This window comes from Plodia interpunctella, chromosome 2, assembly GCF_027563975.2.
Source record: "Plodia interpunctella isolate USDA-ARS_2022_Savannah chromosome 2, ilPloInte3.2, whole genome shotgun sequence".
NCBI lineage: Eukaryota > Metazoa > Arthropoda > Insecta > Lepidoptera > Pyralidae > Plodia > Plodia interpunctella.
Genome location: NC_071295.1, coordinates 9,081,975 through 9,109,939, shown reverse-complemented (window position 1 = coordinate 9,109,939; position 27,965 = coordinate 9,081,975). Strand labels below are relative to the sequence as shown.

At 38.1% G+C, this 27,965-nt stretch overlaps 1 protein-coding gene across 1 annotated transcript; it reads left to right on the top strand.

The window, feature by feature from the left end:
• The first annotated feature begins 76 nt into the window (after window positions 1–76).
• LOC128678026 (tyrosine-protein kinase Drl-like) lies at window positions 77–27,957 on the top strand. The gene is made up of 6 exons (XM_053759254.2): window positions 77–552; window positions 22,098–22,225; window positions 24,527–25,213; window positions 25,299–25,612; window positions 25,859–26,155; window positions 26,421–27,957. Exons 1-6 carry the CDS (start codon window positions 462–464, stop codon window positions 26,530–26,532), a joined length of 1,629 nt encoding a protein of 542 aa, XP_053615229.1. The 5' UTR covers window positions 77–461; the 3' UTR covers window positions 26,533–27,957.
• Window positions 27,958–27,965: the final 8 nt, after the last annotated feature.

Genomic DNA, 27,965 nt, shown 5'->3' with positions numbered 1-27,965 from the left:
CTTACAGCAGCAAGCAACATCGAGTGCGAGGCGGACCATTCATAACCAGCTGGCCAATCACTGTCTATCTATACTTGCGTTGCGTTGTTGTGTACCTATACGGCACGGCACGGCAACAACCAACCAGTTTGACGTGAAACGTGTTGTCGGGAGGTACTGTCGCGCGATTTCGTGAAGTAACGTTCACATTCTGACTGTTTATAAACAAAATTTTACTCGAAATCTATATTGTAACATATGTCCATGAATAAAATTCAAAACTTTCTTGTAATAACCGATTAATTAGTGTATTTATTTGGATTTGTACGTTTTAATTCTGTGTGTAATCTTGTGTCGGCGAGAAGTCAGCATCGTTGATTTTGTTGGACGGTGGTTGAAAATGTGATACAAATGTTGTGGTGCAGGACTGAACCGATGTTAATTTGTTTATAATCTTGGAAAACGAGGACTCGAGCAAAATCATGAAGTGGCTTTTAGGATTACTGTTTATGCCGCTTTGCGTGGCCCATTTGAATGTTTACCTGAGTAGTGAAGAAGTATGGAGATTACTAGGTAAGTTTTGAGTTGAGTTCTTTTTTTATAAGTCTTTAGTCTATGTTATTGAAACAAGATCTCTCGATCTACTTAGGACTTGACTGCCCTAGAGAATGAAGGGGTACCTACCATTTGATAAGGTGTTTTCTAAATCCAAAACCATACAATCAAGTATTATACTGTACGTAATACCTATATACAATTGGATAATATAAAATAAACTTAGGTTCTACACATGTAGGTACCTAAATTAGATCATTTTACTAAAATCACTATCTAGATAACAGCAGCGATATGATAGTGTCTAGAGGTGATAACGCCAATTAATGCGAGAGGTCGTAATCTACCATACCTAGTTACTGAGCCAGTACCTGCCTACCTACCTATTAGGATAGGTAGGCACCTACTTTTATGACAGACTGTGCCCCGAGAACCCTAAGTAGGTAGAGGTACTAAGAGTTCGGTTTATTTAGATCACCTATAGGTATTATGTAAATCACCTATATTGTGTAAACAAGTAGGTACCTACTTATAGGTAGGTACCTAAATGAACGTGAAAAAGAAGCGGCGCAACTAGAAGATTTACCGGAAACAGCTCTTTTCTTCAAAGGAACAAGCAAAGAACTGATAACTTCAATCATACCAATTTACTGAATAAAAATTTCATGAAAATTAGTTCATGAAAGCTACGATGATATCTACCTGGTACCTACTTGACCTATAGAGAAATACATACCTACTTGCTAGGATCCCTACCTAGGTACCTACCCAAATGTCGAATTGAAATAAATAAGGTATGACCTAGGTAAGTTTTTGAACACTATTTTTAGGTCTATAATCTCAATATATATATATAGGATAATCTTTGGATAGGTACCTATTTGAGATTGTAATCTAAAAATGTACTGCATTTAAAAACTGTAATCCGTGTTGATTTGATAATGCTTTCTCGCTACAATAAGATCCAATCTCAGCTTAGAAAATTGATTTCATGCCAATTCAAAGTGTCAAAATAATTTACACCGACAATATGGTTTAAAAAGATTTTTACTGTGACAAAATCTATTCTTCCAAAAGGTGTCTTTTTGCATGTGTTCAATTGACATTAATATGAATTATTTGTAAGCCACGCAACGTAGGTAGGTACCTATTTAAACCCACAATTTTGTTCTTGGAATAGTCCTGTACCTATTTGTGTTGTGCTGGGATTGTGTCCAAGGTTCAAAATAAAACTTCATTTTTTTAAGTTTACTTAACCATAGTTATTAACACTCAACTCAATCCCTTTAAACGATTAATGGCGGTTAAATTAGTTGCAAGCATATTAAGAGTTACAAAGTACCGTTACCTTCTAAGATAGGTATATCGCCTGGAATTTAATTTTTATCACCAAGAAACATAATTCCTGTCGTCTTAATTAGACGAAAGTCACAACTAAAATCTGAGTACCCGTCACCTCTCCTTTGTGTGAAGACGGAGTGACATTTTTGAAAGGCCCGTGCCAGGTAATAAGCTTACCCGAAGCTCTATCTATAGCGACATAGTCTTTTTTGTCCCAATCTATTGTGCCTAAGCGCACTGCATACGGCCCGCAATCCATCATTGTCAACGACAAAACATCTGCCCTTTGTTCTTGCTTAAAAATTAGAATAATAATGTACAATTCCGAAGAACGGTACTTCGTTGAAAATGCAATAAAATTAGGATACCCTGGTCAATATACTTCCCAATAAGCTTTTAATTACCTAGGATTTCAATTTAAACAAACACGCATCTAAATATTTTCCATTAAGCACATTATTTACTGTCAACTTTAATAACATAAAAATTAACATATCTTACATCTTAACATTTAATGTTACGTGTTCCCATCGTGCGGGTATCTCTGTATGGGTCGTCTCAGCGGGTACGCTATAATTTATTTCAGATGACATTTATGGACATGCTATGGACACGAAGCCAATAAACTGACGCCTAAAATGTATATTTTAACGCGGCAAATCGAATACATTATGCGGTATATCACATTACAGACCCAAATGGCGAAAACGTTTTTATTTATTTTGTGTTTCCATGATTAGGTTAAAACACCCACGTGCAATCGCTAAGATATGCAAGATATAGTTTAATCAGCTAGCATATAAAACACCGTTTAGCTTTATAAGCTGGATAGAGCATTTTCAGAAAGAATTTCCTGCCATCGCATCGTATAATATTTTCTTTTGAAGCCAGATTTGGAGATAGCTGGAGTAGAATTACCTGGTACCTCATAAAGCATCCAAGATATCGTCGGGTGCTGCGAAGCCACGGCCGGCCGCAGGGGCGGTATCGGACGACAGTATGCTTTATGTTCCGCTACTATCGCCCATCTCAATTCTTAACACGGCATGGTCGCTATAAGAGGCAAGAGTCAGGCGAAATTTTATTTATTATAAATAACTATCAAGAATTAAGGAAATAGAGTTCTGGTATAATCACCACTTCATTCTACCCAATATGGAAATTCGTGGCCTAATATTATGCGATTAGGAAACTAATTATATTCTTTAACTACATAGGTACTTATTGCAATTGATTCTAACATCTGACAAAGTTAAATAACTTAAACTCTGTTTCAAGTTCGAAATCATCGAAATAATAAGTTCAAAATCTAAAACAAACAACAACCAATCAATACGCCTAGAGCTTGCTATTTAGGGCGTACTACAATCTGGTTATTGGTATTTTGCTTTGTTCCCTGTTCTGAGACCAGTTCTGGCGACAACGAGTGGGTGCAACATAACGCTGATTTTCTAGCGCAGATAGAAACTACAGATTTTCACAGTGGTGGTAAATTCAATGCCGATTTAAGTTTTGCAACTCAAAGAATATCTTGAAATAATTATGTGATGAAACAGATTTATTCAAGAACAGAACATGATTATTTAACAGTTAAAAGAAACAGTGTGGTTAGAACTTAAATTGCTGTAAAAAGTTAGCTTTGCGGTGGAATGAAAGAAATAAATCGAATTGAAACTGGTCCGTTCCTTCGATCGAATAACCATTGTAACTATAGAGTAGCTTCGCCAATTAACTTGTTCAATCTAAAGTTTTGGCAGATTGCGGTCCAGTGACTATTCGTTGAAGTTTCTCCGAACTATTATGTCAGTAGAATAATGATGGAACACAGCATCCGTCGAAATTTAATCTTTGAGAGATGTCTAAGGTTTCTTGGCTAGAGCTGTGGTGGGTGGGGAAAATAAAAAATTACCTTTCGTAACACGATCATGAGCGCGGTATAAGGTTTCGTCTAGACACGGTAACCTCTTCACATGGTTACCAAGAGGCCCTTGAACGATCAGTCGATCACGCAATTGTTAAGTTTCCATCCGCAAGTATAAATGCACGATGTAGGTTAACCAAGCGAAGACTCAATATCTAAATTTTTTGCTATGCTCTGCGATTTCATTGTTTACAGCGATCCCAAAATTTACCTTTCCGGCTTTTTAAGCCCCTATCTGGAGACATTGTTTTTGTAGACCTATCCCAACATTATATCAGAGACACGTTCATGTACGTGTAAATCACCTCTTGCCATAGCTTATACTTTCCGGCTCGTCATCTTATTTTTTCTACAATCAGGTACAGCCGGAATAATGACACGTCCGGAATAGATATTGTTATTTTAATAAATGTTATTAGTGTTGCATTCATAGCTTCCCCTATAGGAGAAGTCGCTGAGAGAATTAACAATGAAATATTTCAATAAACAGAGCGACGGCGTTATATAAATATGGGCTGAACTATTCTCTCTGTAAATACCGTTGACACGCTGCGTGATGTGGAGTGGGCCCTAAATAAATTTAATTTCACGGACGGCGGGTTAAGAGCTGAGTTTTTAATCCGTGGGGGTGTGATATGTCACTCACTGCAGGTGCGGCTTAGCCAGACCGTGATACGAATAAAACCGGGTTAATTAAAATCTGGGTATCTTCTGAATTTTGTTTGATTAATTGTTAGGGTGGAATTGCTGACGAATTTATTTATATTCTATTTAGATGGAAATGTTTTTGATTATTCTGACGGTTTTCTGTCCATGAGTGTCACTTTGGCGTAACTTTTCGTTACAATATTGGTACATATGTTTCTAAATTCGTACTCCAGTTTAAATCCAGTGTAAGCTCAAAGCACTCACGGGAACAGACAAACGCACAAATAGAATTAGTGCACGGCCCGAGGCGACGTAGCAACGTTATGCAAGTTACATGAATATGCAACTCGTTACTCCCAATTAAGCAGATGCAGAGTATCGAAGCTATTCTGCCCTGGCTAAAAGCCCTATGCGTTCGGTGTCAATTTCGAATAAGGGAATTAAAATGTTATTCATGAATGTATTACTTCATTCATAAATTTATAAGATTCATTAATTTACCAAAAGAACTTTTCATTATTCAACAATTTATAATTATGTATCGTACATAACCATAAAGATGACCAAGAAGAGAAAACAGTGTCGCACATTTTGATAAATTTGGAAATCTCGCAATCCTATTTTGTTCGATCACTGTCCTCGTAGACTCTGCAGCTCGAGCAGTTTTATGGCTTATATCCTCTATCTGTCATTTGTGATGTATTTCAATTGATACAATCAGTGTACCTACCTTGAATTTTAATGTTTCATTTCGGCGAATTGCCGTCGGTTGCATAAATCTTATTTGTTATCTCTATCTATTCTTATATCGTTCTAGAGCTATTAAAGGACGACATACACATACAATAACGCATATAAACATAATATTAAACAACTGGTTTATTAAATCTGTTTGGTATAAATGTTATTTATATTGTACTAATTGTAATTCACAGAATTTGCGACACTTTAATTATGATTTACAATCAACACTATTTTTTTCTTGATCTGCAAAATCTTTATCTGACAAGATTGATAAATTAACCTTCTGCGACTTCTCCGAAGGTAACTTATCTTTTTTCTCCAGGTAACAATAGCTAACGATATACGGGTACCATACAACGGGCATTGTCATCTCTGTAAAGCAATCAGTCAACCCACAACAGGTTGAGATCGGCCGTCGATAGGAATAGAAATTTAAAACCCTTCCCTTGATAGTTTAAAGGTGTCCGGTGACCAGTTTTTCTGCTCTCATGTTCTCACCATATTAGGCGACGTGAGAGTATAAACTGCTCAAGACTTTTTGCTGTTACATTTATGATATGACTATAAAAGTTTCATGAGCTTATTACTTATTATCGTAGTAAAGCTAGACTTCTTTGTGGTTTTTTATATGAATTATAAACTCCCTGATTCCCAGATGAAGCAAAAGGAAAAGGCAATTAACTGCGTTGATTATTCTTATTTCGGAATGCACGACGACGATTAATATCGCATGGCATCCAGAATTAACCATACCCCATAAAACATTAGTAAAACAATTTGACGTTTAAATTGTGTAGATGAGTCTGCTGTAGCTACACATGGACAGAACAAAACAAACATATCCAACGGTTTACAATGTCGCGATGGCTTGGCAGTGTATCCAGGTCACCCCGCGGCTGAATAAATAGATCTTTTATAAATAACGCGAAACCGACGCCCAAAGAGTCAACCAAAGGCAGGACTAATTGATTCACGGATAACGTCTTTTAGGAAATCGTTCGTGTAAAGATTTTACTGTTGTAATCATAAATCTTTGCAAGACAAACGTCTTTATTGACAATGAAAAATTTTGATGCATGAGGCGGGAAACTAAACATGTACTCGTAGATCATACATCAAGTATAGCGCGGAGCGTGAAGGCAAGATCAACCAGCATTTTAAAATTGCTTTTCTCCGTGATCGATAGTTTGGAATATTCGAAATAATGGCCGCGGGCCTTCGCCGTTCAATCACACCTCGCCCGGGGTTTTGTCCGGACGGTTCCGTGGCAATTTGCCCGAATGGATGGAGATGTCAGCGCGACAAAAAGCATCTATATGTTAGACGTTTACGCGCGCGCATCTATCGCATGCTTTATATAAGCGCCACATGAGTTTTTTTTATTTTTACTAATTTTAATAGAACTGCACAATAAAGTAATCCTGAACTCACAGAATGATAAATAATAAATTATTGACTAAGAGGCTAGTCACATGAATATAACGTAAAGTCGAATAAAATGTGACCCCATCTAAGTTAAATCACGTCTGCGGTCGTCGGGTCAGAGCAGAGCCCTAACATCACCGACAAGACTGACGCAGACGGGCCGTCATGATCGTCCGTCATCTGCCACCGGTGACGATTCAGTTAGACAGACCCAGTTTGAGCCCAGTTTAAACCTTGACAGCTCCGACCATGATAGATGGTACAGAGGAATGCGCCTAAACCGAAATAGCCACTGACACACGCGAACGTTTGCTGCTAATGACATTACAACTTTGTTTTGTTTCTCATTAAAGTAAATGTTGTTTTGAATTCTATAAATGCCATATCTGAGTCTAATCTCACTCCTGCGTCTAATCCCTTTAATAATTCATGAAAATCATCTTTTGTGACATCGCTAACCATATTATTAGAACTCCTGTTGTGCCGCCACACGACCACTATTTTATTTTCTCTGTTTATTCAAAGCTCAGATAGACCATTAAGGATGATGCAGCGTCAATTTAGTTTAGCGCGCCGCGTAATTGAATAGGCGGATGGGAAACGACACGCGACCACGTTCCAGAATAAATGCTCGTAATAAACCATTGTATGTGAATCAAAGTCGTTACAGAGAGAACTACTGTGTGCTAAAAGCCCGGTAATGTTCTAAGCGAGCAGCGCTTTCGCACTTGTGAGCCATTATCTAAATTGTTAAATGCACTTAGAGGCACTGCTCACGAACATAAAGATGCTAAAGTTTCACACGTCGTTTCCGTTTAAGTATGACAGTTGCAGAGTTGTTCGAAAGGGTTCACGGAGTGCTTTTGGGTTTATTGTGTCATGTGAAAGGTGATGTTATACATGATCGATATTTAACTTCCCAATATGTACAGGACCACACACGGCACGGTAGCGCACCCTACGCAAACAACTTTGGCGTCAGAGCACGCTGTGCCACAGTTACCTCGCTCTGCGTGTGTGCGTTGCTACTTAGTTACAACCTGGTACTAATCAGTTCTAAACATGCAACCACTATCATTATGAAACACCATTCTTCCACTGGTTAACATATCGATAACTTCAACCAGTTTCTCAGATCGAAGTACTTATCACGTTTACTTTTTCAATTCTTGTAGTAAGATTTCATTATTATAATCATACCTTAACTGGCTTTGTGCCTGTTTATGTTTTCTATACAAATTATGTCATGTTGGCAAAACACTTCTAAATCCGGCTCCATAATTAGGGACCGTGAAATATGGCTACAGTCAAATTGTATTGAAGTTTTGTGACAATACAGTATTTACGGGGAAGGACGAAAAATAAACAAACATGGCACACAATCGAACGAATAAAATATTCTGGCACAATGCACGGGCCAGCACGTCATAATAAAGTAGTGGCTTTTGTGCAGCTGGTTGTAAATCATACAGTCCTTTGAAGAGAATGGCGTACCATAAATAATGTCCCGAATTTCGGCTGCGATGTTCTCCAGTGGGACATTTTTGGTGGCCGTGAAGAGAATTCTAATGGCGAAACAAATTAATCAATAGGGTCGCGACAATACTTAACTTTTTTGCCACGAGGGCCATTGTCGTATATGAGCGTAGGTAGATATAATTTAAAATAATCGATACCAAAAAGGGGAACCTATTTTAACATTATAAAATGTTTCAAGTGAATAAACATTAAAATTTTGTATGGTTTTGAATGTTACCCGATACGCGTAAGGTTAAGTTGATTGGTTTATTGTTAAAGTTTAATATCGCCGAAGTTAAATGCGAACCTGTAAATATTGAACAGGCACTTTCAATTTTATGGGTTCATAAGAAAGCAATTAAAGTAAAGCATTCTGATAGTATTGAAGAATTTAACGCGGTCGACGTTGTTACGCCTGGATGGTATTTTAATGGTTCACTGCACCCCTGAATAAACAAGGCTATTCGGAGTTAAATTTGCTTGCACCGGATATGGCCGTACTCGAACATATCCATCATGTGCGTCTAAACGAGGATCCAGTCGGAGATTAAACCCTTCCCACTCGACTTACTCTAGCTACGGACAAAGAAGTTTCTTGAAGGATGCGGTCAACTCACCTTTTGTTTACGACCACTAAATCTTAGCGGTTATGAGCTCCTAAATAATAGCATTTTATTGGCCCCCGTAAGATTGACGAATGCCCAATGACATTTTATAGTCGATGGCGTACCAAGTGTCTCTGAATTTATGTGCGTCTGCCGAAGTTTACTGCTAATTTAAGCCACCATGTTTTTGATTTGAGGTGTTGTCACATAAATCATATTCTGGAAATTGTTTAAATTCAAAAGGCATTCGTCATTCCAAATTTTTATGGCATTTACATATTTTATGTTCGAACCTTTTCGAACTTTATCTTATCGTTTATTAGTTTAAGCATTAGGAAGAATATCCTAAGTCACCAGAAATGCAAAATGCATTACCGTTTATCTGTTTGTGACGATTGACATGTTACTTTGTTTTTTTTTTTTTGGACATTTCCTTTATCTACTAGTAGACCACCATAGCAGTGCTCAGCGGGAATTAGCGAAGATAGTGCCATGCCATTGAATGTTTACTTCAGGATGTGCATTATGAGTACCCTGGGGTTTGTTTATTCAAGCGCGTGTGGCCCCGTGTTTATTAAGATTTGGTTTCAAACTATTGTCAAAACCTCTATGGAGGACGTAGATTGATTTGGGATCTAAGTCAGTATATATTCAAAGTGAATTCGTATGTTTCGCAGCATGGAGTTGAGATGGGTCGAGTCATGGAGCGCAGGCCCTGGCCTCCTGCGGTGTCTCGGGACCGCATGCTCCTAAATTTACATTTGGACATCAATATATTTTATGAAGCACACACACAAAAATAGTTGTGCCGAAAACAGAATACATTTATACTCATTAAGATCTTTTACACAAGTAAATGAATAAATAAAATACAAACTTACCACACTCTCTTGTTAACTACAATCAAATACCATAATGTACAGATTACGAGTGAGCCCATACTTTTCGTGGTGGAGTCCATAAATAATTTTTAACGAATAATCTCAACTGGCTAGATTGGTTTTGATTGTGGTTGTCACAGATGCTTGGTCGATGGTTGATGAGAGTTGGTTGATGTTAATATCGTTATTTCGATGCTGACGCTCGAGTGGAAATTTCTCCATATTTGTGTTCATGTGAAGCGTTGGGTGAGCAAACATCGTGACACCCTCACGGGCGTCGGACGGTGGAAGTTGTTGAATAAGAAAATACACTTTTGGGCAGCATTTGTACTGTTCAAATATTGGTTAAATCCGACGGGAGCTGCGCAAGCACTAATATTTGCCTTCGCAGAGGTCATTATTACTACTTTCCAAAGGTGGGTTGGCTAAGCTAACGTAGCTTCTAGAGAAATGTCTCAAACGATTTTCCGTAAACCGTTCAAATATGCGTCGAATCGTAACTCATTTCCAGTATTGCTACATTAAACGTCATGAGATCGGGTTTAACTTTATTTTTGGGCGAGTTAACGTACGGTCCCGGTATCCAATGGTATTAATGGGAGGCTTCGTTTATTTAACCGCTCGTAACTGACTGGTTACGACTGCGTGGGGATTTTTAAGCGATTACTGTACCGCTCGCGTCGCCACGAGTCATTTCTTCGGCTCGACAACGGTTTTCATCAATTAACTTGTCAGTTTGCGTTAGCTGTTGTTTGACGTATGTTTTGTTAAAAATGCGATGCTGTCGTGTTTTGCTTATCAAATGTTAATTGGCTTGAAATTAACTTCGTGTTTAGATTCAGTGCCTTTACATAAAAATATATACGGTAAGCACGTACAAATGAGAATTTAACGAAGCGAGTGGGGTTGTAAGGTTAATTGTGGTGGTAGTATGTCGTGGTCGGAAGCAGGTATGTGGCCCGCTGCGCCCACATTACCATGCATAGCCCACTGTCGGCCCCCAGATTACATCTCACGACAGTCGTGATCACGGGAATCCACAATTGTGCTCTGCAGTCACGTTTTTAGTTATACCGGACTACATTCGAAACATAAAATTCCTTGCGAATAATGCCCCATAAAAATCAATAAGGTTTTACATGGAGATGCAATTTCTTTTCAAGTTTATTCATAACGTTTGTTATAAATTCTAGGGAGGTTGGTCGATGTAGAGAAAATAAAACGTGTCGCCTCGGCGCCTGGTGGAGACGTGTAATAAAGTGGAATGCAAGCTGCGAGGTGTGGGCGCTGCAAGCAAGCCCTGCGCATTGCACACTCCTTTTTGCGAATGCAAATTCAATTCCAACTCGGAAATCTTTACGAGAATATACCAAATGGAAATGTTTACTTTACTCTTTTACTGCTTTGTGTTTTTATTTGCACGTTTCTCGCGAGTGTAGCGGAGTCGTGCGAAAGATTAATATTGACTGTATGCTAATTCAGAGTGTCTATATGGTTATTCCTTTAGGCATTGTCCCGCAAAGTTAAATTACAGATGTGCGGTTTTGCATGGAGTACATTGGGATCGGCTTCAGAGCATCAGATAATTCATTAAGAGGGCCACTATGCACCCTGCCACATTAATGAGTTTAGCTAAGATCCTTTTTGTTTGCAACAATTCGTACTCTATTTTTTCCTTTCATTTAAAGCCACTGGTATATTTTATTCGGTAGCCGCTCATTAGCTTTTTGTTTTCGCCAGTCTACGTTTATTTTTCGTACACTACCGTTTTAACTGATCGTAGGTTGAAATCGCATGGCGAGGGCCATATTTATTTTTACTTCTTACCTCACGTTGTCGTGACTTAGGAGATTTAACAGCATTAAAATAAAAAAAATGTTTCCGTGTCGTGCGATTTGTACTTTATCTTAGGGAACCGGTAGCTACTTCGTAAGAAGTGGAATCTAATTGTAATGGGCAGCTACCAGGTGGAATAATTCTTAGGTTTGGCCCGAGGAGGGTCCGTAAAAAGGCGATAGGCGTGGCCGAGTTCCTGTTTGTTTTTGATCCAAAATCAACCGACACCGAACCTCGTAGCTATCTTGTTAGGATGGTAATTCTGATTTATAGACACCACATGCTGTTATTATAAAGTCATGGTTATATCTCCAGCGATGACTCCCCTCTCGTTTGAGGTTCCCATCTCATAATATCAATTAACTCATCCATAATTCTTGGTTAAAAATGTTAATTAAAATGCAGCGTCTTTGTAGGTAGGTCGTCGACTGACTCTACATGTACGGTAGTAAAGAATTTCGCAGAATTATATTGGGCTCCTAATGAGCCATTGTTGTTCGTAAAGCTCGTATCTCGCCATCTCGCTTCACCGCCACCTAAGGTAAATCACCTGCATTTCGAGATCCATCGGACACGACGCGATGTTTGTATAACAGCCTCATTTTGAGGAATAAATGAGGCTTGTTAAGTATTCATTCCCTTGGGAGAATTGAAATGGAATACGGAGTGAAGGTGACTTGGACAGATTGTAGGCAATTGGTAGACTGGTATTCCGAGGCGCTCGGGCGATCCATTTCGGCTCTCTCTCGATGATTGATCCGATGGGTATCACGACCTGTTCTTTTGTTATTTTGCTTTGTTGGTAAACGCGCTGCGCCGCTTTCCACCATATTAGTACCTTGTTAGGTTTGAATCGTTTTTTACCAGGTTTATAGGCTCGCTGTGGTTTTCTCATCTTAGATATTTATCTGTTAATTTTTTTTTATTTTTACTGCATTGTTTGATTTTGATGTTTTAGATCCTTCTACTAAAATAAAGACTAATATATTTGGTCGTTAATTTATAATCGTGGAATCTATCGTAACTTCACTGATAGCCGTATCAGCATTATCGTATTAGAATATTATTAGGCGGCATGCGTAGGCCACGAATGTTTGAAGCGATAACATCATCTCATATGTCGTTGAGGGTGTCTCCTCAGCTTTCACCGATGCGTCAGCGCAGCCCAATGGGCGCGTGTTGTGACAGCCTCCCACGATAAACTCCGTGTTTATGCCCGCGCCCACAGCCATGTTTGTTTTTATCAAGATCCACTGGTCCGTGTTAATAAATGTCTTGTATTTATCGAAAAACTTCTCATTCTTTTTTACGTTCAATATTTTCATGTCCGTCGTATATTTATTTAGACATCGGTTATTAATAACAATGGATCCTTCAGGGTCGTTAGATCAAAATTTGAGATCACCGTGTACGTGTTGACTTTTTTGGGACCTTTTTTGTTGGCGTCTGTTGTGCGGGTCTCATTTTTATTGGGGTTTTAAACAAGGGACGTTGTTTCTTGTTGCCGTATTTTATATTCAAAACAGATGTTATCCAGAGACGGTTGCTGGGATATTAATTGAATTTGTTGTGTTTGTTATTCGATTCAAATCACATGCTCTTTTGAATATTCCCACATTAAAGTTATGATAAGTAAACAAGGGATATTAGTTGCACGTACGTCGAAAATGATTTTTCGTGAATCAAATACAAAATATGTATAAGAAAAGGTAAAGAAGTAAGAAATATTTTTTAACCGTCTTCGATCTCTTTTCTTCTAGCTTTTTTTCTGAATGAAAAATATATACACATACTTTATAACTATTTTCTATACTGGACGTATCTCTTAATGGTTGAGTAGATAAGTAAAAAAATATTGGCAATTTTATATCTCGCTTTAAATTTTAGAGTTTAGTGGTAACAGTGGTAAGGAATAGTCATTTAACTACGGTTCATTGCTTGTTAGGTAATCTCGCCGTGGTCTACTGAGCATCACCACGGCTTGTTAGCTGCGCGTCGAATCTGACGCGTCGGCGCATTGTGTGGCGCGGAAACCGCTGCTGACGCTTTGGAAAGCCGTGTAATTACTTCGATCTAATTATAATTTATCTTTCGACGATATCATTTCGTCTAGTTCACTAGACGTCTGCTACTTTCATCCATCTGCTTTATTCTACTGACTTTTTTATACGACTAAATGTATTCTTTACGTAAATTATTACATCCATGTTTATCGTAAAATATTACTTTAATAACTAACTCCCATAGTGTTATTTTATATTTCAAAAATTATAATAATTGTTGGCGCGACTCGAACGTTCTCTGTGTTATTTTATAAATTTCATACTTTTAATGTACAAGAGTTGAAAATAAGACGAGTGCACAGCGGTGCACCCTCGGGCCGCGCCGCCCATTTAAATCTTTTTCTTTTTGCCCATTGTTTACTTTACAGGCGATGGTTAAAATTTTTATGATTTCCATCGCAGCCTCGCATGCGACGTGTGTAAATTACTTCTTGAACGGTTGCCAACTGGATTATCCTCGTCTGCGCTCGCGATCTCGATGGGTTCTAATTTATCCGGCGTCTGAACTCTAACGACGTCAGCACGCCTTTTTATTTTCATGAGATTCATACCGTTTGTTGGTGAGGTGTAAACAGTGCAGTTTAAGCACGCTGCCGTCGCTCGCGCCGAGAGCCCTCGAGAGCTCTTCACAAACTGCTCTTTTCAAACTTGAAATATTCACCCAACGGACCATTTTTCAGCGCTCAACTCGGCATTGTTCCTGTATTTTTAATTTCAAGTGTGAGGTGACAGAATACACCCGATATGTTCTAATATATTTTCCTAGTACGGCCTTCTTAAGTTCCAAAGCAAACATACCTTCCCTGCTTCTGTCCCCAACTTATGTTGGTACAAATCCACATAATACAGTGTGGCGGTCGGATAATATTTGGTGAGCGTTATTTGACAAGCGTGTTCGTATGTTTTGTCACTGGACACCTCTACTTGGCATACAATTTGTATTTGAATTGCACTGACACAGGCCATGGGAGTTTTCAGGAATGGTGCGTGTTTGCACATCTGTCTCTGCTGGCTCGTTTCCCAGAACACGGTTATATAAATCCAGTAGCTTTGACGATAATTCGTAATAATGCTTATCGTTCGTAGATAAAAATGAACTAAAACAAATCTCGTATCGCTGGTTTGATAAGGAGTCGATTATTACAGCGACCGAATATTCCGAATATTCTACAGTACCGTATGATAACCTCTGTCGAAGGATTTCTGATAACTATGTCAGATAAGGTTGAGAAAGGTTGGGGACGGTGGAATCTGGTGCCTATCATGCACGTGTGTCGATTTGGTTATTGGATTAAGCTCGAGACACAATAACTCATGTAGAGGGTTGTTGGGAATAATCCTGCATTTACAAACGCGTCACGACTCACGCGTCGTGTTTTGTTTTTTTTTTTTCAAGTTTACGTGGCTCTGTCGTTTGTCACATCCCAAAGGCACTCGGAGCTACGGAGTGAAATGGGTAGCGTTTTTTGTTCGAGTTCCGCGGTACAGGTTGTTTGCCAAGCCATACGAGGGAGGTAATCTGAGCGGTTCGTTGAGCTATTAGGTCGGCTCCTGCAGCGCTAGCGGTCCACTCTATTTGTGGTATTGCGGTCCCCGGGCTGCCACGACGCTGCGCCACTTCCATCACGAATGTTCTGCAAAGCCGCAGCTTGAACAATCACGACAAATATGGTTTGACAGCATTTCAAACGGATTAGAGCTACAAACTGACGTGATTGGGCAGAGTTATGCCGGCGTTCGACATAAGAGGCATGTTTCAAATTTCATCTCTGCTGAATTGCAAGCGAGGCCACTCAAGTGTTCATTTCAATGCAACTTAGATAGTTACTTGTTGTTCGGCAACTCCAAAGTTAATTTCCTGCTCCCATATGACGTCATAAATTCGAGACGGCTCTGTTGCGAGCGTTTCGCAGTATGTAAACACAACAATTACTGAGTTTGTTTTCATAGTGCACGCCGCTCCATAAAACGTTATTGTAACGATAACATTCGCGATATAATTCAGCGACAGGTGGCAAATGTTTACATCGGCAACGCGCATGTCGTTGAATAAATCGCTCGTCGAAGCGCACTTACGTTTGTTTATTTTAGTTACAACATTATTAACGCGCTCACTGATTGCTATGTTTAAATTTATTAAGTAAATTCAGTTTCATTTCAAATTAAATCGATAGTTCACAGTTAATTCGTTCAGTCACATAATGTTTCCGTCCCGTTGCAGCTAATTAAGATGTAGCATGTGGGTTGTGGGTGCAAAAAGTAGGAATAAGATTCCGAAGTGTCAGTAAATCGGCGGGATTAGCCCGGGATGTCGGGAGTCGATCCCGGGCACGCGGGCAAAAAGCTACATTCATCACCGCGAATGAGCCACGGGGATATTTTTAACTTTTTCTATATAAAATAGAAGATGTCCTTGGTAAAATGTCATTGGCATCTCATTGAGTAATACTTCATTAACATTAATCATCTATCGTTGTGAAGTTATGCAACTGTTGTAGATTAAAGTTTCACATCTGCTATTATAATTATGTTGGGAGGATACAGAGAATTTTCTGTATCCTGAGGTACAACATAAAAGTTTACATAAAATCGCACTAATTAATTTATAGCATCAGAATCACCTTATTTGGATGATATATGCTTGAAATGCACAAGTTACATAATGCACGCTCGTTTAGATGTTAATTAAATTTATTCTTCTGATAAGGTAGCCGAGGTGAATAAAAATGTGATATTGCACACGGACCGTCCTAATTTTGTAGCATAATAGAGGCTTGAGTTAATTAATTTAATAAATTTGTTTGCACACGTGTAATTGGATGGTTCCGTAATTAAATTCTGCGTTAGGTAATGGTATGGTATGTGAGGGTGGTGTGAGGGATGGTGGCGATTATTACGCACATTATCCTCTGAGATGTTGCCCTTTCCCCTCGCACCCTCGAGTGCTTACGCACCTTGATTTTTATTTGCGGGTATGCTCAGACCTCCGTTTAATATAATGTTTGTGTGATATAACTTGGTTTATGTGGTACTTTATTACTTAATGCTAGCATATTGAGCGTTGCATACAACACTGTATAAGCTGGTGACAATTTGGAAAATTCTCCGGTGATCTACGTTAATATCATAAAAAGGAAGTGTTTGAAGTCTATGTGTTATGTTACCCAAATTGCTAAATAGTTTCACCAATAGGAGGTTACACATTCCTGAGTGACATTATGACAGTTTTTATTCCGATGTTCCAAAGGGATTGAAGCCCCGGAACAAAATAAAATGGTTTGCATATGCATTATAATGTTGAAGACAAGCTACTTTGACGCCGAAATTATTGCGGGCACTTGAGATTTTGCATGTCCAAATGGTGCTCATATGGACAATGCTACAGATTACAGCCATTTAAAAATATCTGCGGCAGCCCAAGTTGGCGCCTGTGACAAAAGAGACTGTGCCTCGTAAATAGCCAGAGAACTACTTTATCTCCTCCCACTCTGAGCCAAATCGCTTAATTGTTTTAGTAATGAATTGCTTCCCTAAGCGACTGTCTCTGTCTCCTCAGATTGTTGCCAACTTTCAAGAAATACCGCGTCTAAAAACCTATCTTGATGCAATATTAGCTGTATTGGATATTTATGAAATGAATTAATTTATGAATGAATCACTGTTCTAATATTATCATTATATTTCACTCCCTTGAATTCACTTCACTTTTAGTTAGAGTTACTAGTGGCAAAATGAAAAATTAATATTTTTATCTCTACCATTTGTGACATATTTAATGTAGGTAAACTCTTTTCTCTCTCTCTCTCTCTCTCTCTCTCTCTTCTCTTCTAACTACATACCTCATATCTGATCTGACATACCATTAAAATATTACAAAAATTGTAAATACCATTTCGGGGAATTTAAAAGATGGTGAGATCATCAGTTTCAAGAAATGCGTTGTCTCTATTCTAATGTCTGTTTTTTACTTTATCGAAGTATTTCAAAATCCACTTTGCATAATCCTATTTTGGAAGATAAAACAAAGGCAACATCTTCACACTTCGCTCTTTTCAGGCGCATTAATTTCCCTGGGCTTTTAGACCCTAGGGCAAATCTTGTTAGGAACAAAGCCCCCTATTCTCTGGACAGACGGACGGACAATGGGATCGTGTTACTCGCTTCCGGAGTGGTAAATCCGAAAGCCGCATTTACACCTGACTACACCTGTATGCAGTTTTTGCTATTACACAATTCTACGCTTCGATCAGCCGATCGATTTTTGTGTTCAGCTGTGTAAATAATTAGATAATATGATGCTTTTATGGGAGCAAACCAAACCAAACCATGTTTAATTTTGCTCTTATACTTCACAATAATTATTCCTCATCATCAGATAACTTCTTCTTAAGATAAGTACATAAGTAATTACTGTTATCAACAGTGTGGGTATCTGTTCTTTAATAAAACGTATTGGCAAATTGATAACGCTTATATCAGGGTGAATAACATTTAAATGGAAAGCAAATGTAAATGTTTTTACTTCAATTGGATATTTATGTTGTTTACAAAGTAGACGACAAATAGGATGAAGCTGTCTTCGATTTACAGCCGGCTAATTCTGTCTCTGTAGGTGTTGCGTCTGCGCAATGTAAATTTGAATTTAGGCGTATCAAACAATAAAGCAATGTCAATAAATATACATGTTAAGTATGATGTTATGATGTTTGATATTTTGTTTAAATAAATAAATATATTAGGACAAATCACACAGATTGTGCTAGCCCCAAAGTAAGTTCTAGACTTGTGTCATGGGATACTAACTCAACGATACTATATTTTGTAACAAATACATATATAGATAAATATCCAAAACCCGGGCCAATCAGAAAAAGATCATTTTCCATTATGACCCGACCGGGGATCGAACCCGGGACCTGTCAGTTCAGAGGCAAGAACTTTATCACTGCGCCACCGAGGTCGTCAATTAGTTTAATAAAACAATTTTATAAACTTGTTTTTAACTAAAATTTACTGGTAAAGAAATTATTGTAATGTAATGTATAATTAGTGATGATCAAATTTGGCAATCATTACTATACCGTAACTACGTTGTGGTGAATACATACTGATACATAGTAATTTAGTATGTTTTTTTGATCAAAATTGTTTTTAAGGGGTTTTATCTTACAGATAGATCGTTTGTTTAATCCAATTATCAAAAAATTCATACAAAGAAAACATCAGACCGTATGCAATGTTACTGACGCCTTTAGTTGTGCTTCCTCGTAACATTTCGAAGCAATCAAATCATCAGTTAGAAACGACTGTGACATCTCTGTCGTTCTGTTCTCCGCTTTAGTCATTATGTCACTGTTTTCCGGGCAAAGCCTATAAAACTGTCGCCGTTGCAACAGGCACTGCCTAAATACAGTTTTTTACGACGCATCCAATACTATTCTTAACACATCGTACGATTTTATGATAACCATTATCACGCGTCGTTATGGGATGTGGTGAGGCTGTAAAATGCTAAACAGTTACTCATTTATCGACTTCCCGGTAACTGTGTTTGGATTATTGTTTATGTAAAATATCAATATCCGTTATCTTGCTGTCGCCTCGACTATCTCTAGGGTTACTTGTAGCTTTCTTTATCAATTACTCTTGTCAATTATACGCATACTCAACTCGTAACTGAGGTGAGTAGGTTCTAATTTTCCACTATTCACACACTTCATGACATTTCAAAACACGAATTCCGTAATTTCATTATACATCGTACTTTCTATATTTAATAGAACTTGTTGGGAAGTGCAAGTAATGTAAATAATAAACGATGACATTTCCACCCCGCGCTATCCATATGAACCCTCGTCCGGGTGAAGTGCATAACTCCGCTTTATTCACCGACACCTCTGCATTTTGTTCCATTTTCTTGCACGCCTCCGCATAATTCCACAATAATGCGCCTGTTGTGCCTAAAATCCTTACATTCAGCGTCTTGAAGGGGGACTTTCTATACGAAATATCAGACTATTGTTCGTCGCTCTATTTTATTCCTTACAAATAGGGGTTTGTAATGAAAGATTTATTCGGAGGTGCGAATGTAAAAATGAACATGCGATTTCGCGACGCGATACCCTTCACATGAGAATGTATTATTAACACGGGCGGTATTTTAAAAGAATTTGCGATAAGACTCGAAAGGGCTGTGAGTGTCTTAAGAAATTAGTTCGAGTAAGCAAAAAAGTGGGCGCCTGTTGTAGGCGGGCTCGGTTATCTCTAGTTATTTGTCGTATCAAGTGGCCTTTCGTCCCGTCGACTTCAAACTTCAAAGGCGCCGCGCACGGTAGCCGTCCTGCGCCTGCGACCACTTATTTACTTATATATTAGTGGGAATGTAACAGAATCTTTCCCCATCGTCTTTATTGCCTCATCAAAATTCGTAGAGATGATTTTCGTGCCGGCTGCCTTCCGTGTTTGAACTCTTTACAACTTCTAATCAGATGGGAGCTCGATTTCTTGGAAGTAATTTATTGAAGTTGTTGTTATCTCCGCTCAAATGTTCATGGTACCTCATCTAGATGTATATCGTTCTGCTACTACTATATATAATTTGTTTTGGGTTACATTTTTATCTGTTATTATCTTTATTTTTACAATCGGTTAAATTTTGAAACGGTGAAATATTAAACCGGAAGTTTAAAGCGATTTGTATAATTAATTTGAATAGTTAACAGTTCAACGATGAATTATTCAAAGGCCAATGTTTTGTCAATGAACCCGCTATATGCAAATTGGAACGATATCGTTATTGTACCTTGCTTGTTAATCGTTATCACGTCCCAAATAAACAAACAGCGGTTAACATTATTACAAATATTAATTAGGTCCACGTTCCGGTGATCCGAATGGACTGGATATGGCATTTCAAAATGTTGCGTCTTGGAATATCAGCTACAAAAATTACTTAATGGCGATACTGAATTAATCACGCCTAGTTTACAAACATCTAGATGTCTGTTTCAAATTTATGTTCATTTTCTTAGAAAATAACGTTTGCGATAAAAAAAATAATTTAAATCAATATTTTTGTGTACTTATTGCAGACAATTTTGCTGCATTATTTAATTTCTTTCCTATTAGAACCCCGTCCTCATTTACATGTGTCCATAGGCACCTATACAAACATGTTTAGAACATTAATATTTTACGATTATAGTGTTAATAACAGCGATGTAACTGCGAGATCGACAGTAACGAGTATCCTGTTACCATATTTATGGGCGCCAGTCGCAATATTCTAACTTGTTTATGGTAACTTCGGAGAATAAGATTACTTGGTTTAACAGTCTCATCTTGAGCTTGGATTACTGTTTTTTCTCGGACTGTTTTCTAATCTTCAACTTGTGTTATAACATCAGTCAGTACTTCCAAACAAGAATCTGTTGAAGTATTGGCTATTTCTACAATTTCCAAAGCAATATTTTAAAATGTTTTTTGATTGTTTGTTTTTTAGTTTTTGTTTCAGTCTTCACTTTTATTTTTAATAATTATTGTTTTATATTATGTTCTAATATGATTTCTTAGTCATTGTAGTCAATTAAATAATTTTAATTTCGAACAGGTTGGTCAATTTTTATGACACATGACAGCCAACTTTGTCCAATACGTACCTACTCTTATTCAAAGAATGTAACAGGACACCCTAGTTCTTGATGAGATGTTATTGTGAATATTCTTGATGAGTTCTCAGTAAATGGTCTCTAGTTTGATAATTTAGTAAGATTGCGTCTTCTTGGTATCTTGGATGAAATGTTTTATAATTTCTGCCATTTAAAAAAGATTACAGACAGATAGAAAACTAGATAAATGAGAAGAAATAAAAGTCTTGTAAAAACGGAGAGATTTCAACCGATGTTGTTAACCCGATTCTAATTTACAGCCCTCAATGATTTAAATAGGCACTTTATTAAGACCGGTATACTTTGACGTTTATGTCGTTGATCCAGCCTTGAGCAAAGTTTTTGTGGTTCCCATGATTTGTGGACAGGTGGCGCAGGCGTTGGGTTGCGGCATCTTTGTGCGGTTCTTTGATCTCGCCGCGTTATTGTGCGCGTGCGCATTGAACTTTTTTCCTGATATTGTGTTATTGATGTGAGCAAAGATTGCTGAATGCCGCCGAACGGATCCTGAATATCGCGGTATCGGTTGCAATTTTTGACGGGATACGTCAAACTTTCCTGTGTCTGCTAGACAGGACGGCGTCGGGTAACACACAAAAGAATTAATAGAATATAATCCATGAGAAGTGTGTGAATGAGGAACAATCACTGGATTGTTCCTCATACGCTCTTATTCTACAAAATGGTTTTAAAGAAAAAAATATAAATAGATCTATGTTAAAATTGGTGTGATATTTTAAACAACTTTATGTATAAAAAAACACACCATTGTTTCTCATTAATTTAAATTAGAAAGTTAATTTAATAAATTTAGCTATTAATTCTAACGACCTATTTATTGCACATAACATTGCGAAATCCGAGAACGAGTCTAACGTTTAACCGACTAACCTTTGATGCTTGTTTGTTCCCAGGTCTAACAGCGGAACTCTACTACGTGAGAGATGGTCAGATCAATTACTACGCCCTGAACTTTGTGGTGCCTGTACCAGCCACCATAGAGGAGTTGCATTTCACGTGGCAGAGTCTCACTAGAAGACCGGTAAGTTTGATCATTTTCAAATTTATGAGTGGCATCTTGCATAAGTTTTTCATTTTGTTTATCATTAGCTGTCGTTTTAGTTTTTATATAACTTTTAAAACTTTTCATTTAAAATCATAAGTTGAGTAGTCAAAATCTTTAGGTGGTTACTAGTCCGATTTATGTATTATATTGTTTGTTTTATTAATCATAAATTCTCTCTTGTAGCCATATAAAACATGCAACGCGTATTTAAATTTCTATCTTGACTTAAAAAATAGTCTTGATGTACCTTCCTAATTTGAAAGTCTAAACTAGTATGTGAGTTTAAATTGAACAATCGATTGGTCGAAACAATCGCGCCATTATGTTAAACACTTGTTTGACCAGAATGCTAATCGGATGCTTGACGAGACGCCCGTAACGAACGTTACTCATACATATCCTCTCAATTAACTCGCCTCCTTCAATGGCAATAAGGGCTTCATTGATAGTCATGAAAATGGAAATGGAATATTTGTGAAAAAAGCAAGTTTCAATCCTGTTACAACAGATAATAATCATCTTAGAATCGATAAATTTGATAAACTAACTACCTCTGCTAGGAATGTGTTCTATCTTATTGAACTATCTTCGGTAATGTCTTCGATATGATAATTTTAGGGGGCAGTTTTTTTTTATTAGATTGGTAGCTCCATGATGTTTACTCAGAGCCCGGCAAACAAGTCATTCTTATGGAAATGCCACAGTCCCGAGTCAGATAAACCGTAAGACACGATAACTATATCAGTCACTAATCTTGCCTGGTAGCGGTTTGCCGAGGGATTACATTCTGACGTTTGATTGATTAGCCGGAAATTTATTTAATTTATTTTCATTGTCAGCCAGTACAAATATTTTGGTTTATTTATATAGAAATACCTTTTTAAATAGGTTTTTCATTAGCTTGTATCACATGTAATCGGATTAGATTTTCATTGATAACGAGCATAACCAACTAACTACTATCGATTGAATATAGACTATATATTTGATCAATGTTAACTACTTTTAAAGCATGTATGATTCAAATTCATCTATCTCGTATGCTAATGCTTCAACGTCTGGCAAGATCACGACATAAGGTTTATTTGCTTTAGTCCCTGGTTCGCCGGCCAAATATTATGTGCATTCATTTATTTTATCCGCATCTCAAACGAGACGCTCCCAAAGTTTCGTCATTTTGGATTTCCAAACGAACGCTCAGCTACTTTACATACCGAGCGAGAAACATCAAATGTGACACGGCGTACCGCAAACAAGTTCAGCGAACCTGTCAATAAAACATTTGCTTATTTAGAGCGACATTTGCAAGTCATACAAGCAACTTCTTAACATACACAAGTAATTTGAATACATTTGTCTGGGATAAGTTTTCTACAAAAAATAGTTATCCCTTGGCGGTTCTAAAAAGTAAATAGTACCGCATTCGCGATCACGCGCCCTGGCCTTATCATCATCTCGGCTTGCTTTGTGCCGGCCGGCGCTATCAGATCGCCCCCCCTGCTGACTTCCCCTCCTCACCCTTATTTGCTCGGCGGCGCCTTTGACTACAGCAAATATTTGGTAACCGGTTAACTAGCGCCGATGAGCGATCGCACTACTATTGTCTGTACTCACCGCTGCTAGTGATAATATTTAATTAGCGGCTTCACTGTCGCACCTACTCGGTTTGTGAACTCCAATGGCCAAAGGCCCGCGGCGAATTCTGTTTCTGTTTGTTTAACTTGTGGTTACCGCCCTATGATTATACTTACCGCCTCACCATTACCATATCGTAAAATTTAACGTGCTGTAATTACGACAACATTACACGAAGCCTCCAAATTACAATGAATTGAACTTGCAATCAGTTTGGTTGCACTCACTACCATACTCACACCTCGTGGACGTTATTACACTAAATTTAATTTAAATTCGTATCACTGCACCAGCCTTATAAAGGAATGTATTGAGTAAACATATTGAGAGATCTATTGACTGGATTATGCAAATACGGCAAGATATAGTGCCTAGTAACCAAGTAAGCCCGAGGTTTGCCTCACTGCCGTTCCTTCGGCCTATAAGGAGCGAGATTCGTGCTCTCATGGTGGATACTCGACATTTGATCCCATTGACAGACGTTTGTAGTCACACATACCATCTAGGGGCAACTCGTGCTTTGTACATCAAAATATTGCTTGCCATTCCTAAACTTTATCGTGACTAGAGTTTACTGCTGATCTGATTTTCTAAATGTAGGTAGCACATAATAAACTTTTCAAATCAATGTTTTTGTTACAGTTACCATATACGCTGCATGTTGACGTAGTGTCGCATTCAGAAGCCATGCACACACCTTCTCCAAACATTTCACGGGAAGGTTTCGTGCCTACGGAGCCACAGACATGGCGGGTTGACCTGCCTTGTACCCATATGGTTGCCGCCGAAGTAGATGTAACAATATCCCTCAACGTGTCCACTGGGTCCTCGTCCACTGTGCTACATTTCCGAAGAAAGAAAATCTGCCTTAAAGACTCCAGAAGACCTGCTGTGAGAGTTGACAGCGTTCCTCATGCACCAACATCAGCAGATATATTCTACGCGGGAGCCGGTTGTGCTGGCGGCGTGCTTCTGCTAGCAGCTGTGGCTGCGGCGGCCTGTCGCGCTCGAGCGAGGAAGCTCCGTCGCGCTCGCAGTGACGAGCAAGATGCCCACGCATTTTTACCAGATTCTTCCTGCAAGTCCGCCGCCAGTTATACCAGCTACCGTCGCCCGACTTCTCTCCCGGCTGCTGCAGCAGAAGAGAGAGCGAGAGATCTGCAGCAGAGGATCGCTGAATTGACGATACAGAGGTGTCGTGTCAGACTACGCTCTGTCGCCATGGAGGGAACCTTTGGAAGGGTTTACAGAGGAACTTATGCAGATGAGGAGGCAAGGGAGCAAGAAGTGCTCGTTAAAACTGTTGCTGAACATGCATCTCAAGTGCAGGTAATTTGAATATTCTCAAATACCACCAGTAACATTATCAAATTAAAAAAATACGGTCTTGACCTAATGTTATTCTTTGTTTTAGGTATCATTACTACTCCAAGAGGGCTGTATGCTTTATGGATTGCACCACGATCGAGTTTTGTCGGTTCTTGGAGTGAGCATCGAGGACCAAACTGCCCCCTTCCTATTGTATCCTTGGAACGCCACCTGGAGAAACCTAAAGCAGTTCCTCTTGGCCTGCCGGGGAATTGGTTTGGGTGGGGCCGCTGGAGGTGCCCCGCCCCCTCCATTGACGACACAACACGTGGTCCGAATGGCCCTTCATGCCTTAGATGGCTTGGCGTATCTTCACTCACAGCACGTATTACATAAAGACATAGCTGCGAGAAATTGCATGTAAGTTGATATTTTTTCTTTCGTATTATACATACAAGGTTTCACCTGTCCGTCTGGAAGGCATATTATGTTAGACCTTTTTACAAGCTTTTATTTATTTTCACCTATCTGTAATCAAATCTTGCAAGTTATATTTCATCTCCTTCCACTTGTCCTACACAGTTGAAGTTTTCCATATCGATTCAGTTTCAATTATTACCATAGACAAAGTAATGTACACTAACAAATTTACTTTATTGTCAACAGAGTGGACGAGAACCTCAGAGTGATGATCGCAGACAATGCGTTATCGAGGGATCTTTTCCCAGCGGATTACCACTGCCTTGGGGACAACGAGAATCGGCCAATCAAATGGCTGGCCTTGGAGTCGCTGACGAAGAGGCAGTTCAGCCCAGCGGCGGACGTGTGGGCTCTCGGAGTGTTGCTGTGGGAGCTGACGACGCTTGCACATCAGCCATACGCGGAAGTGGACCCGTTCGAAGTCGCCGCTTACTTGCGGGACGGGTACAGATTGCAGCAGCCCGCGAACTGCCCTGATGAATTGTAAGTAGTATTTTTAAAAGTAACTTTCTATGATGAGATGAAATTTAATTCTATTAATTCCAACATTCCAACAAGGATAATATATGATGTTGCACGCATATTTACGCATATGTACCTATATACGAATACCCTACATACAATACATAGATCAATAGAAGAGAGTTGTAGATTTGCCAATGACACGCAAAGAAGAAGACGAAGAAACGAACGAACGTAGATATATGCATGCAAAAATATGTATTAATATTATTATTTTTTTGCCTAGATTTGCCGTGATGGCGTACTGCTGGGCGATGTCGCCGGACGACCGGCCAACGCTGCCGCAACTCCAGATATTCCTACGGGACTTCCACACGCAACTCACCAGATTCGTCTAAACCATTCCCAAGGAACCCTAAAAGACAACCCAAAGACGACAATAAAAGTGAACAGCTGAATGAGGCCTTATTGTGAACGAAAGTGTAGTGACGTGAACGTTTGCCGATTTCGTAGTGTTGTTCCACAAGAGACTGATTTTTATAAAGTGTTTATCGATATGTATTGTATGTATTGTAGAGATTTATTTCGACTGAGGCACACACTTTGTGTTTTTTTGTTGGTCACGTTTTCTACAAATGTTGTTATGATTATTTATCAATTTTGTTTGCATAAGCATACAAGTGTGACCCATTGATGGCTATTATATGTATTAATTAAACTATATATAGCAAGTGGGCAACTAAGACCTTTTATTAAAATTATTATGTATCGATAATATCCCATTTAGAGTAAGATTTTAATTTGTATTTAAGTATAACCCTACTTATATAGCTGTTTTCATTTGGAAAGACCACAGTGTACAGTCAACAGCATATCAACCTACCCAAATACATTACAATTACGCCCATATTACCATTGCACACAGTTATTTGCAGGGTGATTTGACATATGGTTGACTGTACAACTCATCATGTTATGATATCAATACTGGAATCGTGTTATTCTACATATTTAAATTATTGTTATAATTTCTAACATGACAATCGGTCATAATATTATGAATAACAAACTAAAAAAATAATCACGAAATGATAATTAAATAAAGATAAGTAAAAAAAAAGCATGTTAATACTAATGCATATTAAATTAATATTTATCAAAACAACAATGCTACAATTTTCACACGAAAAAAATAAAGTGTGTGCCTAAAGTTTCCTTGTAAATTGTTCATACCTCAGTACTGCCATATTAGAGTAAGATGTATATATAATAATGTATTATATAATACGTATTTGAATGTGCCTCGGATTTTATGAAAGATTTAGATGTTTATATGTGTTTCATTATAATTAGTTATATGGTATAAGACTGTTCTATCTTCAATATATTATGTGCAAAAAATTTTCGATTGGAAAATAATCCAATTCTTCATTTTATTTTTATGACAAAGAAACTAAATTTCAAACCTTTTTTTTATTGCAATGTTTGCAACACAATAAATTAGTAAACTGTAATTCTTATTTTTATTTAAACTTATTTGTTTTTTGTACATAGTCGACACAGTGTGGAGCTGGCATTACAATTACTTCACTTACGAACAAGTTAGTAAATTTGTGAGTAATGATTCACATAATTCTCAAAACTTTTATGTTTATTTCAAATAGCTAAGTAGTTGCAAGTACAGTGATTAATTTTGTTATATTCAGAAAGATCTCTAGTATTTTTACTTCATTTGTAATGTATAGATATTGAACCGATTTTGTAACTTGTACATTTGTAAATAAGACGAAAATGTGAATATACGAGTGGTAATATTGACACAAGTATTTTT

Bases quoted from the DNA above. Each gene is read 5' to 3' on its own strand.
- LOC128678026 (XM_053759254.2), top strand. From the start codon at position 462: ATGAAGTGGCTTTTAGGATTACTGTTTATGCCGCTTTGCGTGGCCCAT. The intron at 22,226-24,526 runs GTAAGTTTGATC...TTTTTGTTACAG, and splicing joins AGAGTCTCACTAGAAGACCG to TTACCATATACGCTGCATGT. The intron at 25,214-25,298 runs GTAATTTGAATA...TCTTTGTTTTAG, and splicing joins AACATGCATCTCAAGTGCAG to GTATCATTACTACTCCAAGA.